General features: G+C 38.7%; 7 protein-coding genes across 7 annotated transcripts; 5 read left to right on the forward strand and 2 right to left on the reverse strand.

Moving 5' to 3' along the window:
- Window positions 1-6: 6 nt before the first annotated feature.
- On the forward strand, window positions 7-1,155 carry KL928_004158 (uncharacterized protein; the record flags this gene model as incomplete). The annotated part of the gene is made up of 1 exon (XM_043204825.1): window positions 7-1,155. One exon carries the CDS (start codon window positions 7-9, stop codon window positions 1,153-1,155), a length of 1,149 nt encoding a protein of 382 aa, XP_043058225.1.
- A 6,108-nt stretch (window positions 1,156-7,263) lies between these two features.
- On the forward strand, window positions 7,264-8,301 carry KL928_004159 (uncharacterized protein; the record flags this gene model as incomplete). Its single annotated transcript, XM_043204826.1, has 1 exon — window positions 7,264-8,301. One exon carries the CDS (start codon window positions 7,264-7,266, stop codon window positions 8,299-8,301), a length of 1,038 nt encoding a protein of 345 aa, XP_043058226.1.
- A 443-nt stretch (window positions 8,302-8,744) lies between these two features.
- Window positions 8,745-9,878, forward strand: KL928_004160 (uncharacterized protein; the record flags this gene model as incomplete). Its single annotated transcript, XM_043204828.1, has 1 exon — window positions 8,745-9,878. The coding sequence occupies one exon, from the start codon at window positions 8,745-8,747 to the stop codon at window positions 9,876-9,878; it is 1,134 nt and encodes a 377-aa protein (XP_043058227.1).
- A 154-nt stretch (window positions 9,879-10,032) lies between these two features.
- Window positions 10,033-11,313, forward strand: KL928_004161 (uncharacterized protein; the record flags this gene model as incomplete). Its single annotated transcript, XM_043204829.1, has 1 exon — window positions 10,033-11,313. The coding sequence occupies one exon, from the start codon at window positions 10,033-10,035 to the stop codon at window positions 11,311-11,313; it is 1,281 nt and encodes a 426-aa protein (XP_043058228.1).
- A 30-nt stretch (window positions 11,314-11,343) lies between these two features.
- On the reverse strand, window positions 11,344-13,686 carry KL928_004162 (uncharacterized protein; the record flags this gene model as incomplete). The annotated part of the gene is made up of 1 exon (XM_043204830.1): window positions 11,344-13,686. One exon carries the CDS (start codon window positions 13,684-13,686, stop codon window positions 11,344-11,346), a length of 2,343 nt encoding a protein of 780 aa, XP_043058229.1.
- A 143-nt stretch (window positions 13,687-13,829) lies between these two features.
- On the forward strand, window positions 13,830-15,398 carry KL928_004163 (uncharacterized protein; the record flags this gene model as incomplete). The annotated part of the gene is made up of 1 exon (XM_043204831.1): window positions 13,830-15,398. The coding sequence occupies one exon, from the start codon at window positions 13,830-13,832 to the stop codon at window positions 15,396-15,398; it is 1,569 nt and encodes a 522-aa protein (XP_043058230.1).
- A 91-nt stretch (window positions 15,399-15,489) lies between these two features.
- KL928_004164 (uncharacterized protein) lies at window positions 15,490-15,849 on the reverse strand (the record flags this gene model as incomplete). The annotated part of the gene is made up of 1 exon (XM_043204832.1): window positions 15,490-15,849. One exon carries the CDS (start codon window positions 15,847-15,849, stop codon window positions 15,490-15,492), a length of 360 nt encoding a protein of 119 aa, XP_043058231.1.
- Window positions 15,850-15,914: the final 65 nt, after the last annotated feature.

The following is a 15,914-nucleotide window of genomic DNA, read 5'->3' on the forward strand; positions in this document are numbered from 1 at the left end:
TTGTACATGCGACAGCCTCCTGGGTTTATCAGTACTGACCATCCCCAACGAGTCTGCCGTCTTCACAAGAGTCTGTATGGTCTCAAGCAGGCACCTTTGTGCTGGAACCACACCATTGATCAGGTCCTTGTTCAAGCGAATTTCACCCGCGTTAAAAGTGATTATGGCATTTACGTGTCTCACTCCTCTCCTCCTACCTATGTTGCTCTATATGTCGATGACCTTCTTATCTTGTCGAAGTCGCTTACTCAGATTAAGTCTGTCCAATCCCTTTTGTCCTCCAAATTCCAGATGAAAGATCTTGGTCCTGTCACCACGTTCCTGGGTCTCAATATTCGCCAGACTCCTCAGTCGGTTACTCTGTCTTTTTCTTCATATCTGACCTCTATCCTCCAGGACTTTGGTCTTGATACCTGCAATTCGGTAACTACGGTGTCTACTACAACTGAGTGGATATCTGACCATGATGTTCCTCTGGCTGATCCTACCCTCTTTCGCAGCATGGTGGGGAAGTTGTTATTTGCTGCAAACACGGATCGACCAGACATCACTTTTACTGTTGTAAAACTTAGCAGATATTTTAAACAGCCGAGTCAAAATCATCTCAATATCGCAAAGCCTGTGTTGAGATACTTGAAAGGAACTATAAATGATGGCATTACCTACACTCATACATCAGGTGTTGAGCTAAAAGGTTTCTGTGATGCTGACTGGGGAGGGATTTTAGAAGACAGAACATCTACAACTGGATACATCTTCATGCTAGCAAATGGTCCTATTTCATGGAAATCCAAGAAACAAAACTCAATAGCAACATCCACCACTGAAGCTGAATATATGGCAATGAGTGATGCTGTAAAAGAGTTATTGTGGCTTAAACAATTGATGAAGGAATTATCTGTTTTGGGATCATATGTTCCTATATTGTTTGGTGACAATACTAGTTCAATATCCTTAGCAAAACACCCCACTCAACATCAACGCACTAAACATATAGATATACGCTATCATTTTATCAGAGATCATATCCTAAAGGGAGACCTACAAATTGAACACGTTGACAGTCAGTCAAATATTGCCGACCTACTTACTAAGCAGTTAGTCAGAGAAAAACTTAACTCCCTAAAGAAGAAAATGCATTTTGCAAAGATCTGATCCAATCCACGACTATGGTAGGGTGTTGAGATAAGATAGTCATAGATTATATCATGGCTGTGCGGTTTATCCTGATATGAAGGTTTGTTGGTCTTGTTGAGATATGCATATGAGACTAACCAAATAATATATAAGGGTGTGTTATATCCCTTATGAGTGAGGGACTAAGGTATACCAAAGATACTTACTATCTGATACATAGTCACACTATTGAAGGAAGAATGACTGTAGACATTACACTTATCAAAACAAAGTTTCAACAGTTCTCAATCGATATATTTATGATAAGGATGGGGCCAACACATTCTCTTCCAAGAAGCCCAACTGTGCGTCTCTTTGGAAATCAATATGGGGAACCATGTTCTGCAGACTGGAACGCGTAGCACAATCTCAATCCATTTGAACAAACTCATATAATGAAATAAGTATCAAATCTGATAAGAAAGTAGCCAAGATGAATGGTCGTGGCAGACTTATCTGGCTACAAAATTTCCGAGGTAAGCCTATCGCTATGTTGAACATACTCGTACACATACCTAAGATACAATTTCTTTTTTGGCTAAGTTCAACCTTTGAAGATATTCAAAACTGTATCTCAATCCATATCAGGTGTAGAACAAGTGGTCACGCACCATACCGCAGTTCGTTATGTTAGTGAAGGGTGTTTGAATAGTCAAGGCTTTCCTCTCTTATTTCTCAAGGAAGCAAACTATACATTCTTTAAGCTTTTGTGAATATAATTCGCTATAATCTTGATTTTCTGCTTCCAATTCAAAGATGTACCATATGGATGAATTTCAGCAGGCTGCTTTCATTTCTATCGCTGTAAAAAATCTAGCCTCTGGTCTGATAACTTACACTCAGAACTCTCAGTTCAGATATTGGTGAAATCAAAGCTGTTTCTTGTTTGTTTTAGAATGTCATATCTGGAGCGCGTATCTTCCAAATCAAAATAGATGGATGAGCTGAATAGCATATCTTGACAAAGAGCATTAACTCAGTGATCAGCTTGCGTTTCCCATTTAGTGATTTGCGATTGTACATTTTAGCATCTGTTATTTTTAAAGTACATATATGATCTTATGTATCATAAGTGTGCTTACAGCTTGGATGGTGGAAGATCCTGATCTTGTTTTCATTTGTCAAGGCGAGTGCTTTGAGGCTGCTATCATGAATAGCCTTCATCTCACCCATAGGACTGGCCTTGTCTTTAGCAGTATGAAATGGCAAAAGTAGCTACCTCTTTATTCGAGGGTGTTCAACCAAATCAAAAGTATTTTTCTCTTCAAAGGTAGGTTTACCCACAAAGGGCTAGAGAAGCAGTTTTTTTTGTATTTACTGTTACGATTAAGCAACAACTCAAGTTTAAATAAATACATATTCTAAGTTTTGTTGCTCTTGTTGAGATAAGATAGTCATAGATTATATCATGGCTCTGCGGCTTATCCTGATATGAAGGTCTCTGGGTCTTAGCACATGCATAGTATGTGCATCAGATCCAGATGATACGAATCTGGATCACATATGAGACTAACCAAATAATATATAAGGGTGTGTCATATCCCACTTATAAGTGAGAGACTAAGGTATACCAAAGATATTAACTATCTGATACATAGTCACACTATTGAAGGAAGAGCAATGACTGTAGATATTACAATTATCAAAAGAAAATTTCAACAAGAATTGCCATAATGCAACAACACGCGCTCTAAAAATCCAATGGAAAATAGCTTAGGGATAGTGTTCATCCGGAGCAATGTTTGAAAAAGCCGATTCAAGACGATTCTTGTTGAAATTTTCTTTTGATAATTGTAATGTCTACAGTCATGTTTCCTTCAATAGTGTGACTATGTATCAGATAGTTAATATCCTTGGTATACCTTAGTCCCTCACTTATAAGTGGGATATGACACACCTTTATATATTGTTCAGTTAGTCTCATATGCATTCTCAGATTCGTATCATCTGAGAGTGTGCTCACACATTACATGCGCTAAGTCCGACAAACCTTCATATCAGGATAAGCCGCACAGCCATGATATAATCTATGACTATCTTATCTCAACAATTCTTAGTAAAGAGAAATATTTCTTTTTCCCTATATATCTTTGCCTTGATCCATATATATTGAGTATAGGCATATGATCGATCTAAAGGCTCAAGACTATGTAATCGCACCTGCAAACGCAAGCGATGATGACACCTCATAAGACTGCTTGCAAATGATTTGAGTTTTCCATTAGCGTCGCTAATTAATCATCGTCTAACAATTGGACATCCACACAGGTGAGGGTGAATATGAATCTACTTGCTTAATCCACATCAACACTCTTTAATGGGTAATTTTGTTAGAATACTCTGAAACTGATTATGGATACATTTTGCAATAGGAACTACCTATTCGCAATTCAAAAAAAACAACCCGAGCGATGATAGTCACAACTGCTTTTCTCGCTCCTAATCCGAATGAGTCTTCACATGAAGCAGAAAAAAAGATCATGATCCAAGCTTATCGAACTTATTTGGCAGCACCAATACAGTGATGTAAGAAGCATCGAAGAAATCAGATATAATATCCAAATCAAACGGTTGAGGCTTGATATTTTATTACTGATTCGCATATTTCACAGAATCAGCAGTTGACTTTGATAGATGTATACCCAATATAATCAAACCCGCAATCGAAGAGCGAAAAGATAGCAATAACTCCCTACACCAAGATATCAAATCGTACATCCTTCGAAAAGTACCCTCCAAAAATGGCGTATCAGTGCTGTGATAATGCAATGATACATTTCGTCCTGGATTGAAAAGGTGTGCGGCTTCTACATAACAGAGGTTGACACGCATAAGCCGTTGTAAGACATCCATTGCCACCTTAAACTCTACAGAAGGAAATAATCTGGTATAATCTTAATGGGTAATCATTTACATTGATACTCCCTAACAAAATACCAAATTTTATTACCAAACCGGTAGGTCAATCAGTCAACCAGTCAATTGGTCAAATACGCAAAATCTGACTGTTGATCTCGGCTGTATCACGCGAGAACTTCAATACTGAAGACTCCCCAAGATATAAACATTGAATTAGTGTTTACTAATTATGAATGTAACATTGTTAAGGTTAGTCAGCTTCCAAATCATATCATATTCTACAAACAAGAATTTTAAGGCGAGTTCTATAAGTCGAAAAAAAATAAGGAGAATGGCTCTTTTGTTAATATTATGGTTCCTCTGGAAACACCCATAATTGTTGACGGGCTACAAACTGAAAATTAAAGGTTTGGAGCACATAACTCCGCAGTGAATCTACTCCAGTGATTGCCAGTAAGAAGCGAATATCTACAGTTGTACCTCCAATACTGACATAGCCACTTTGTAAATTCCTATCGTTCAATTTATTACTCTAATCAGTCTGCTATCTGCAGCACCCATCAATGTAACAATTATTTGGATTGAAAGCAGAAATTCTGGCAAGCAGAGTGCAGGCTGGTATAGTAGGATCCGTTAAAGCCTTCTTATCTATTGAATGGATATATGGGTTCGGGAGAGATGCTTCATGCTCTGTGACAAAGCTGAATTTGATTTGTGACCTTCGTACTATATGAGATTAATCCCTTATGAGATCGCTGTAATTTGTTTACTTAGTTAACTCCTGACATGAAATCAGAAGAATATTATCATAGCTAAAAGAGTGACCAATTAATCATGAGCGCTCCAACTGTTCATTTTTGAATAACATGACCTAATCATTATACAGATGCCGGATGTCCTACGTATTTGTCATCTCACATACCACATATTTCAGAAGCACAGAATACGCAGCATAGTGCACAGTTTGAATCAATGTAAAAAGATTACTTAGGAGTAAAGAGTTCCTATTTATGGAAGCCAAGGCAAAAAAAATCAATGATTGACCAGTTAATTGCTCAGAAAATATCGCAAGACGTGTCTGCTTTAGTTGAATAATCCTAAATTGAGTGATGGAATCCAACAGGTCATATAGATCACAATTAGCTGACCCTGAGGGAAAGCTTGAAGACTTTTGGTTTTGTTTGATTTCCAATGTTGGATAGTACAGCGCATGACCTTCAAGAGTGGAATGGTAGCTTAGATGTTTGAAGCTTGTCGTTGAAGGTTAGATGATGAGCTAGATACTTTTCAAGTTAGAGTAAACTGATTGACGCCTTGTCTCAAAAGATGAAATACACAGCTTTAATTACTTTCGTAAATCTAGGATACTAATAAGTTGTGCTTGTAGAGCCTTCAATACCCTAACATACGACGTTTACAACACGTTGGGGCCGAGGAATTTTTTCTTATGTGGTTTCGAGAACTAATTCATATGTATATTTGTATCTCGCAATAAGATTAGTGTTTTAGTAAGGTGCATATGACACATGACATGAGTTTTGAGACTTTTGAAAAAGGACACGAATTGAGAGACAATTAAATTACAATGGCCTAGAAAGGTTTTTGAACTGACCACTCAAGATAGCTGTCCGGTGAGAATGCGTTAGAGTAATTTCTGGGAAATGAGAAAGAGGAGACCAATAGTTGTAATTTGAACTTCGAACAAGCTTACTTAGAAGAGTATGCCTGGAGACTTCCATCATCTCAGATAATGCTAAAAGGAGAGGCCCTTCAAGCTTTGTATGGAATAATTAACGCCATAGATTTATTTCATGATTTCCAGACTCTTTCGGCAATTTTTGTCCGTATCCATAGCTACTCAAACAAGAAGTAAGTACCGGTTCATTAAAAGAACAGAGCATGTAACAGCATGTGGAAATTTACTAACCGTTTTTGAAGGGAGTTTATTGTCAGGAATAAAAAGAAATTGCTTCAGAGAAAAAACTCCGAGACCGGGAATTGAACCCGGGTCTCCCGCGTGACAAGCGAGAATTCTAACCACTAAACTATCTCGGACACAACATTTTCTCTTTGAGATCCATGATTTAGGTATCAGAAAGATTAGTATCAAAAAATCCAATATCAGTTGCAACCAGTCATAAATAGCATTTTACGGAATGCACTTTATATCATCGTCAATACATAAACGACCAAGTTGCTGATCTTTTTTTTTTTTATCAGGGCTTTCAATTTTAAAATTTAAAACCCTACAAAATTATTTTTGGTATTGTAATTTGTATTTATTGAATGTTTTCAATAACTTGTATTATACGATTTACGTGGCTCGCATGAAGTACCTTCGTAGCATATGAATTAGCACATGACCACTTTGTGTCTCTCAAGTCTTCAGGTTTCCCATGTATATATAGCTATAGCTGATTATCGAACTCAGTCATGCAAAGGACTCGCAACGATATCAGCCAAACTCACGTTTTTGCGATATCACTTGAATCCTTACTGCTCGTTGGTTTACAAAAGACCGACGTTCTTCATTCGATTTCGGAGCAAGAGTTAATTCAGTCGCTTTGTCCTTTGAATTGGCTGCAGCTCAGAGGATCTATCACATAGCATATATGAAATTTGCACTGTGACAAAGTAAGAGTGAGTTTTTTACTGAGGAAGTCACAAATGTTATAACGTGTCACTAACACCTGAGGATGGAGGTGAAAATAAACTGAATGTTGTATTCGTATGCATTTTCAGCCCTTGGCAGTTTTTGTTCAGGCAGATGATATATACTTACAACTGCCGATGACTTCACGCCAACATAGAAGAGCAAGGATGAACGGCAAGTAGTGAAACAATGTTAATATAATTCACGTTAGCAGGCCACGAAGATTACAGATATACAGACAAGCTAAAAATGTCGGGTGAGGGCTGCTTTGGTTGATTTTTGATTAAACCTAGTTAGTATTTTGTCAGGCGCTAACAGGCAACAGATTCCGAGATAGTTTAGTGGTTAGAATTCTCGCTTGTCACGCGGGAGACCCGGGTTCAATTCCCGGTCTCGGAGATTTCTTAATAATTCTTTTTGCTGACAATTTAACTAACAATCGGCACGTTGAATTATCAATGATTGTGTATATCGTATAATTTTTTTCGTAAGTCAAAGTGAACACGACAATTCCTCAAAAATATTCATAGAGGAAACCTGCAGGTCCAAATTACGTTTACTCGTTACTGACCAAGATGTGCAGTACACCGAAAGAGTGCCATGATTTTGTGAGAAAAAAAGAGACTTCCTTCGAACTCGAATTTCAGATTGTAAAGCAGAAGTTTCGTGACGTCAAATTGTTAGGAGCTTCAACTGGTACTAAACAATGTCATATTATCGAACAGCGCAGTTGCCACAACTTAAAGGCCTTTTTAGGTACTCCAATCAAATGTGTGATATACTTGTGCCTGCTCTTACTATTTATAGGCCCCGTGAGCGCGCTTCGATTCGGAGTCTGTATTCAACCCAGCGCAGGAAACGCCATAGATATATTCAAAACCGTCAACGATTACCAATCGCGCATTAATACAATGAACAAGCTGAACAAAAAAGAAAGGCAGATTTTAATGGAGCAATTCGAAACTGCCGTTACCACCTACATATCCTGCAATACCTGCCTGCGGTATCATTTGAGAGATCATCTTGAGGTAGATACGGAAAACATCAAACCATTCGAAATGAACAACATCCTGATCTCATTAGACATACATATCAATGAACCCATTGATGCTAAACTCCAGCAGCTCAACCTAAATGTCATTGATCGACACGGAAACACATTAAGACGCAAGAATAACCTGCAAGAGCAAAACGTACAGATGGTGGTTGACTTCCCTCTTTATGATCACGGGAATGATTACACACTAGAATATCTGGATCTTTGTTTTGAGAATATCAAAATTGATCAATCATGGAAATCGGCCCCCAAAGTCATTGAAGCTTATATCACAGTCAAGTTTGGAGTACCGGAAATATTAAAAACATATGAAGAGAACTCAAAAGAGCTGCTGACTGTCAAGTCAAAGCTCTTCAAAGTAGAAAACGAAGTGGATCAGATACTCACACAAATCAGACAAATGCTGTCAGATGAAAGTAAGTTAAGAAACGTGAATGAAGCAATTTTGAGCAACTTCTCATTGTTTGGTATTCTCATAGTATTCATTCTCATACTCTCCGGAGCAATGCAGCTATGGTGGCTCATCAACTGTATGAAGCAGAATAATCTTTTGTGAAGTAATTCCACTCACCATTAAGGAACTGGGACAGTTTATGTATATCCAAGATGAGAAGAAGCCTCAAACTAAAGATGCGGAGTGTCCGCCTGTACATTATTGCACTTCTATATTAAAAAACTTTCATCCTAATCCGCAAATCGTCTTTTACGTACAGATCATCTACTGAATGAAGGCAACAAATCTCTTGATTGTGATATCAAACGGACTCGGTCACGAATTTACAGAAAAACAGGGTGTTTATTGATAGCCACCAATCAGGATATCATTTGAGCTCAGGTTAAGCATATTACCCCTGGAGAGCATGATTTTTTTTTTTTTTTTTTTGACGTCTTAACCTTTAGCTTACGATGAAAAGGCTCTATAACGATTTTCGTGGGATGATTATATCGCGTTGCAGGCTAAAATATAGATTCATGCATAGAAATGTATTAACGACAAGTATGCAAGAGCAGACTATGATACATCCGTTATTGTTGAAGCGGGCAGATATGTTCAAAAGTGAACTCAAACAAATTGGAGATAAAATGTCTTCAAGCGCAGCCTTCAGTATTAGCGAATCAAAGAAGCTCACGAGGATTACACAAATTGTCGAATTGTACGATCAATTCGTAAAGCAGTCAGATAATATTTCTGGACTGAAGGAAATTTTAAGTGAACCAGACCTGGATGAAACTTTGAAAGAGGAGGCTGAACTTGAACTTAATATGACCCACGAGCAATTGGTACATACGTCCAAAATGTTGAAAGCAAAATTGTTACCACCAGTCCTACATGCTGATCGTCCGTGTTTGATGGAGCTCCGTCCAGGAGCAGGTGGGCATGAAGCAAATATATTCACGAACGATCTTTTGGAAATGTACATCAGATTTTGCCAGATTAACCATTGGCCTTTTGAGATTTTGTCCAAAAGTGAGCATATTTCAGGGAAAGGGATTGTGGAGGCAACTTTAATGATAAATGAGCAAGGGTCCTACGATAGGATGAGGCACGAGGCTGGTGTCCATAGAGTACAGCGCATACCAGAGACGGAGAACAAGGGGAGAGTTCATACATCGGCAGCCGCTGTGATTGTGTTGCCCAAGATAGAAGTTGACAAAAGTGATCCTGAGTATAAAAAGTTCAAAAATGACGAGTTACGGATCGACGTAATGAGAGCCAGTGGCTCAGGAGGCCAACACGTTAACACAACAGAATCTGCAGTTCGCATTACCCACTTGCCAACTGGTATATCTGTCCATATACAGGACGAAAGATCACAACTGAGAAACAAAGAAAAAGCATTGCAAATCTTGAGGGCCAGGCTTGCAGACCTTGAAATGAGACATCGAATGGCTAAAGAAAGAGAGCAAAGGAATGAACAAGTTTCTTCTGTGGATAGAAGCGATAAAATAAGAACATATAATTTTCCTCAAAGCCGTGTCACCGACCATCGTTGCAATTTTACACTTTATGATCTTGAGGGTTGTTTGTCAGGAGAACGTCTGGGTGAAGTCATAGACAATGTAGCCGGAAAGGAAACGAATGACCGGATAGCTGAGCTCATCTCCACAGTAGAGGCCAGCGCCTTGCATTAGTGTATATAGATTCCATGATTATTGAAAGCGTAAGGTTAGACATTGCTGATATTTATGTGGCTGTGCACATGTGATTATGGGTGGCAAAAAATTTCGAATAAATCAGTTAAAAATTTAGGTTGTCGAATACAACATAATAGAATTCACGAGTACAATGACACTTCCAAGACTTGAGGATGCTCGCACAGCAGCAAGAAATGGAAACATTCTTAAAGCTGAGCAAATATATAGCGAAATACTAGAGTTGAAGTCTGCAGATACTTACCACAGGAATGAAAATCTCATTGATATGCAAGAGACTGGCATCCAAGAACTCGGTGAGCTCTATCGTGATAACAACAATGAAGAGAAGCTGGTGGAGCTGGTTTCAAAAGCTCGCCATACCATGGGTGCCTTTGCGAAATCGAAAACAGCGAAAATCATCAAAAATTTGATTGATCTAATAGAGCATTCTAATTTCAGTGACGCACTTTCTGTGACAATCAAAACTACCATGGAATGTATTGATTGGGCAATTGATGAAAAGCGTACTTTTCTAAGACAGGCATTACAAATTCGCCTTGCTTCTCTCTTCTACAAAAACAAACAATACATGAAATCTCTTTCGGAGATAGCACCTTTGTTGAGGGAGTTCAAAAAGTTGGATGACAAATCTTCGTTGGTTGAAGTTCAACTTTTGGAGTCAAAGAATTATTTTCAGCTGAAAAATCATGCAAAGTCGAAAGCTGCAATAACGTCGGCCAGAACATCAGCCAATGCGATATACTGCCCATCACAATTACAAGCAGAGCTGGATTTGATGAGCGGAGTTTTGCATGCAGAAGACAAAGACTTCAGTACAGCATTTTCATACTTCTACGAAGCATTTGAAAATTATCAGATTCATTCAAATGAAGAAAAGACGATTAAGGTGTTGAAGTATATGCTCTTATGCAAAATCATGTTGAACTCAATTGACGACGTTAATTCTCTTCTGAATAATAAAAATGTGTCAAAATATGCGCAAGGAAAAGACATAGAAGCCATGAAGTCTGTCTCAATGGCACATTCAAATAGATCTTTGAAAGAACTGGAGGATTGCTTGAAATCATATGTGACTGAACTAACGCAGGATCCAATCATAAGGTCACATCTAGCAGACCTTTATGACTCTCTCTTCCAAAAAAACCTGCTGAAGCTTATAGAACCTTATTCTTGCATCGAAATATCTCACATAAGCTCGATGATAGGGCTCCCCAAGAACATTATTGAAAGCAAGCTGAGTAACATGATATTGGACAAAGTGTTTTATGGGGTCCTTGATCAAGGAAATGGGTGGCTGATCATTTATGAGGAGCCTTTCAAGGACGAAATGTATGATCTGAACTTGAACGTAATCAGAACAATGTCCAACGTTGTTGACCTCCTTTATGAGAAGGCTTCTTTACTAGAGTAAGACTAAATGTCAGTGCTATTTTCACGATCATCAAAATATGTAATTCTCACTGCTCACAGCACCAAACTTTCTCAAAAATGATTTGAGCTTACCAGCTGCTTTGAATACCTCATATAGTCTAAACTCGCTCGAGCTCAATAGATGGATTAGCTCCATTGCCCTTCTAATTAGCAAATCACTTGAATGTTCTTTGAAGGAAATCAGCAAGTTGAACGTCATGTCGAATAAAGCAGGTATGTATAGTTGTCTCAACTCCTGATAGATTTTACGGTCCTCAAGGGCAATGAACTGGTCGTTTGAGAGATCAAACAAAAAAGATTTGATAAGATGCTCAATGGAAGTCGATCTTATCAGTAAACTTTCAATAAGAGCCTCGGTCTTTATGCTCTCGGTGTCCATTTGAAACTCATTCAAACTTTTGAAATTCTCCGCAAATATCTGATACTGCATCAACTCATCAAGTTTGAAGGCTGGTATCACGAATAGTCCCTGCGGGAGTTCATTAATCCCGTCCAATGATTCGACCTTGTATTTGTATTCACGAATAACGTCAGGGATATTTATTGACTCAATCATCTCGATAGTTGCTTGGACCTTTCCACATAATAATAGCCTCCTAAGAAGGGAGACCATAGATTCAACACAGTCGCATAGCATCCCAGCATCATAGAACCAGTAAACTGTACTGAACAATTTACGATCAGAGTCCGTGACTTGTGAGCTGAGACAAATCTCTTGATCATGAATATACATATGCTGGGTGCATTTGAATAGCCTCGTTGCACTTTTTCTCAATATTGATTCTAATGGCAAATTGAGCTGTCTGATAGCTTTTAGCTGCTTGATTCTCTCACTTTTCTCAAATTGATAATGGGATAATAAATGTGAATATGTGTCCACTAAATCTTCATCGTTGGGGATGAAGGAAATATAAATTGGTAATAAGTCATAATGCTCGTAAAGGATCAGCCTTGAAATATAGGATCTCAGCAATTGGGTGTATTCGGTATTTGATATCAATTGATCACCAAATTTCAGCTCCAGAACTATCGCAAAATGGACAAGGACCCTCAATAAATAAGCATCACTAGTTAGTTCGAACGACTCGAAGCCTTCTGCCGACTGTAGCATTAAATTCTGAAGTGAGTCCAGGCAATTTCTCATCAGGGTCTCAACTTTGTTGGTCATTACAGACCCCATCAGAACACGAAGAGGATGCTGGCTTTGCTCTTTGATTGTTTGGTCTGAAGAAGATGCTAAAACATTCAATGCATCAGTAACGGTTTCCACAATTTTTGGTGGCCTGGGTAATCCAGAAGCGCGAAAATCCGACGATAAACTAAGAGGGAACTCTGATGCAACCATTGCTTGTTCTAGATCATGAATAAAAATATTGTTGAGGAAAATCAGCAATTTAGATTCCCAAGAGCGGGCCTGCTGTTCACACGAGGCAACGTCTCCGCAAAGAAATCCGTAGCATGCTCTCTCATATTTAGAAAAAGTACTCACTTGGGATAACTTGTACAGAGAGCGCCTCCACAAAATTGTATTCTTTACGCCTACTGGCTTTGCAGCATTGTCATCCAGTTCAATTTTGGGGTCGATATAGTCTTGCAAAGCTGTCAATATGAGCGACATACCCCAGTTATTTGTATTCTCACACAGTTGAAACAGCTGTGCTGTGTCTCCTGACAAAAGTAAGTTGAAACAGGCTTTATAAAAGGAATCATCATCACGTTTATCATCATCATGTAAATCAGCGCCAGAATTGGAGCGCAGATAAAAATCATCGTCAAGAAACATATGAGCAAATTTGGGATTGTTAGACTGAGTTTCAATTTTTGTGTTAAGCCATTTGGTTGCGGGCAGAGAATTCATATCAACTTTGTAATCATCCCTGATTATATCAAGTTTGAAACTCTTCGAGAGCCACTTCATCAGGACGTAAATTCTGGCCAGCTCAGAATCTTGTATTAAAGCGTTGTCTGACACAATTGATCTGGAAGTGAATTTGTTGATGTTTTTCGTCCTTAATACCTCTTCATTGCCATTAGATGAATCTTTGGCAAGTCTGTCTTGAAAAATTGTCTCTACCAAATCCCAAAATTGACTCTCTAAGATCCAATTCTCAATTATGTTTTGATCTGCATTCTGCTCGTAGGAATATAAAAGTTCCTGCGCTGAGAACTTACGGAAGTCTTTGATCAGTTCATTCACAAAACGGTGACCGAAATTCATTCTAAAATCTTTCAAAACTTTAGCAAAATGAATATGAACATTTGTATCTTCTACTTGAGGATCTAATCGAGGAATTTCGTCAGATGCATGGCTTGCAACAAGACTCTCATTAAACGTCGAATAACTGAGAGACATTTTGGTTGAAGGCATTGAATATTTCTTTATTTACCAGGATTATACGCTTACTTGCCCATAACAACATTTGACAGTTTTGAAGTGTTCGAATTAGAGTTAATATAGACATTTAGAAACATTCATTTTTATAACGCTACTGAACAATGGTCGAGGTCTCCCTTACCGTAGGAAAACTTGATGCATCACTTGCATTACTACTCACACAAGATCATCACCTGATTGAATTCCCCACCATTCTTCTGCCAGATGGGATATCGGCTGGATCTATTGTTAAAATTCATTGCGAAAGAGATCTCAAGCAGGAGGAAGCTGAGGATGCGACGTTTGATAGGCTGCAGGAAGAGATTTTTAACACTTTTGGCAAAAATGAACCCAAATGTCCTCAGCTTAAAATCGTGAACGTTACCCAAACTTCCTGCGTTCTTGAATGGGAACCATTGGAGCTGGGCACAGCTGAATTGAAATCTCTGACACTGTACAAGAATGGAACAAAGATTGGTCAAATAAGGAACCCTTTAACAAAAAAACACATTAAATTAAGTGGGTTGCCGGTTGACACCCAGTACAAATTCCATTTGAAGCTCGAGACCAGTGCTGGCAGCTATCTATCGAACTCTATTGAATTGAGAACTCACAAGATGACAGATTTAAGCGGTATAACTGTTTGTATTGGGGAGATTGATTTCAACGGTGAATCATTTTCTCTGCAAGACATAGAACAGTCGGTCAACAAGATTGGAGCAAGGCCGATATCAACGGAGGTGAAAATTGATACGACGCAATTTATATGTACTCGCAAGACGGGTTTTGAGTATGAAAAAGCGAAATCACTCAACATTCCAATCGTACGTCCTGAATGGCTGAAGGCCTGTGAACTCGAACGTCGAATCGTTGGTGTCAGTAAGTTCTACCTAGACTCTGAAAATCCAATTTGGAAGGAAAAAGAGTTCTGGGACTCAACTAGTTCCGAGATAGACCAAAGCCTAAATAAGCTGAAGACTGATAGCGCTAGTGAAGCTAATGAGAATTCAAGAGATAGGAGTGGAAATGACACAATTGATCCTAGGGAGATGTTTGAGGAACGGTCCAACGAAGAAATGGAGCCAAGTAATTCGAGAATTAGAGTCGAGGGGACTTCAGTCGACGCAAAGACTCTTGTAGAAGCGAAGGAGAAAGCACTTTCATCAGAAATTACCGAATCAAATTCTCTCACCAACACTGATAATGTCTCAAATCAAAAGGAAACTAAAAATGTTGAGGCAGAAGACAATGCTCATGATGCCATCGAAACTTCTGGAGAAATTAGGAAGCGGCATGATCACTCTTTAGGAGAGGTACAAGATCCAGACCCTAATCAATGTTTAGAAGAGGGCAAAATAGAAGCAAACTCTAGAGATTTGAGTCAGCCGTTCTTGAATGACAAAACAGACGTGCAAGGACCCGGCGTCTCCAATGACCAGCATGGAGAGTCTGATAATAATGAGGGAGAAGACGATGAGCATGCTGAATCCAAATTTGAACAGGTAGCCATTCGAAATTCGGAGGTGCCGACCGATGCAGAAATTATCAGTCCACAGTGTAATGCTCTAGAGTCTCCAAAAAAGCTTGACCAGAATCCATTAGGAGCAGAGGATCCACAAGAAGCATCCAGTCTCTCATCAGATAAGAAGAACATTGGCGGAAAAAAGAAGAAGAACAGAAAGAAAAAGTGAATAGGTCATGATCTACAATACAGTTTTGAGCTCTTATGAGTGAGTTCCAGCTGTTAGGGTTCTAAGTATATCTTATACAAATAAAATCGGCTTATTCACCAAATAACCTTCTCACTCTTCTCAAGACTGAGTCTTTTTCGGGGTCATATGGGTGATCCTTGGAAGGTATTTCCAATATGGCTGGAAAAGGATTCGTAAACGTGTCTATCAGTAACCTGATCTTCTCTGCAATATGCTGATTAATCAGAAGGATCGCAATATCATCTCTTTGAACAAATTGATTGAAGTATGATTCAAGTTCTTCTTCTTTTGTGTTATCAGTGCAAACCAGGAAGTTCTTTTCTTTATTTGGTTCATTTGACACCTGTCCTATTCCCGCTAGCAACATGCCTGTGATAGTATCCTCATCCCCCATGACTGCAATCAGTGTTCTGTTCTTATTTGCCTCCATAGTGAATGCTGTGCCCTTTACGTTATGAACAACACTATCTTGGAAATTTGGCAGTCATATTTTTT

Source organism: Ogataea angusta (genome assembly GCF_019207475.1).
Source record: "Ogataea angusta isolate 61-244 chromosome Unknown 61-244_NODE_9_length_489604_cov_89.567313, whole genome shotgun sequence".
Classification (NCBI taxonomy): Eukaryota; Fungi; Ascomycota; class Pichiomycetes; order Pichiales; family Pichiaceae; genus Ogataea; species Ogataea angusta.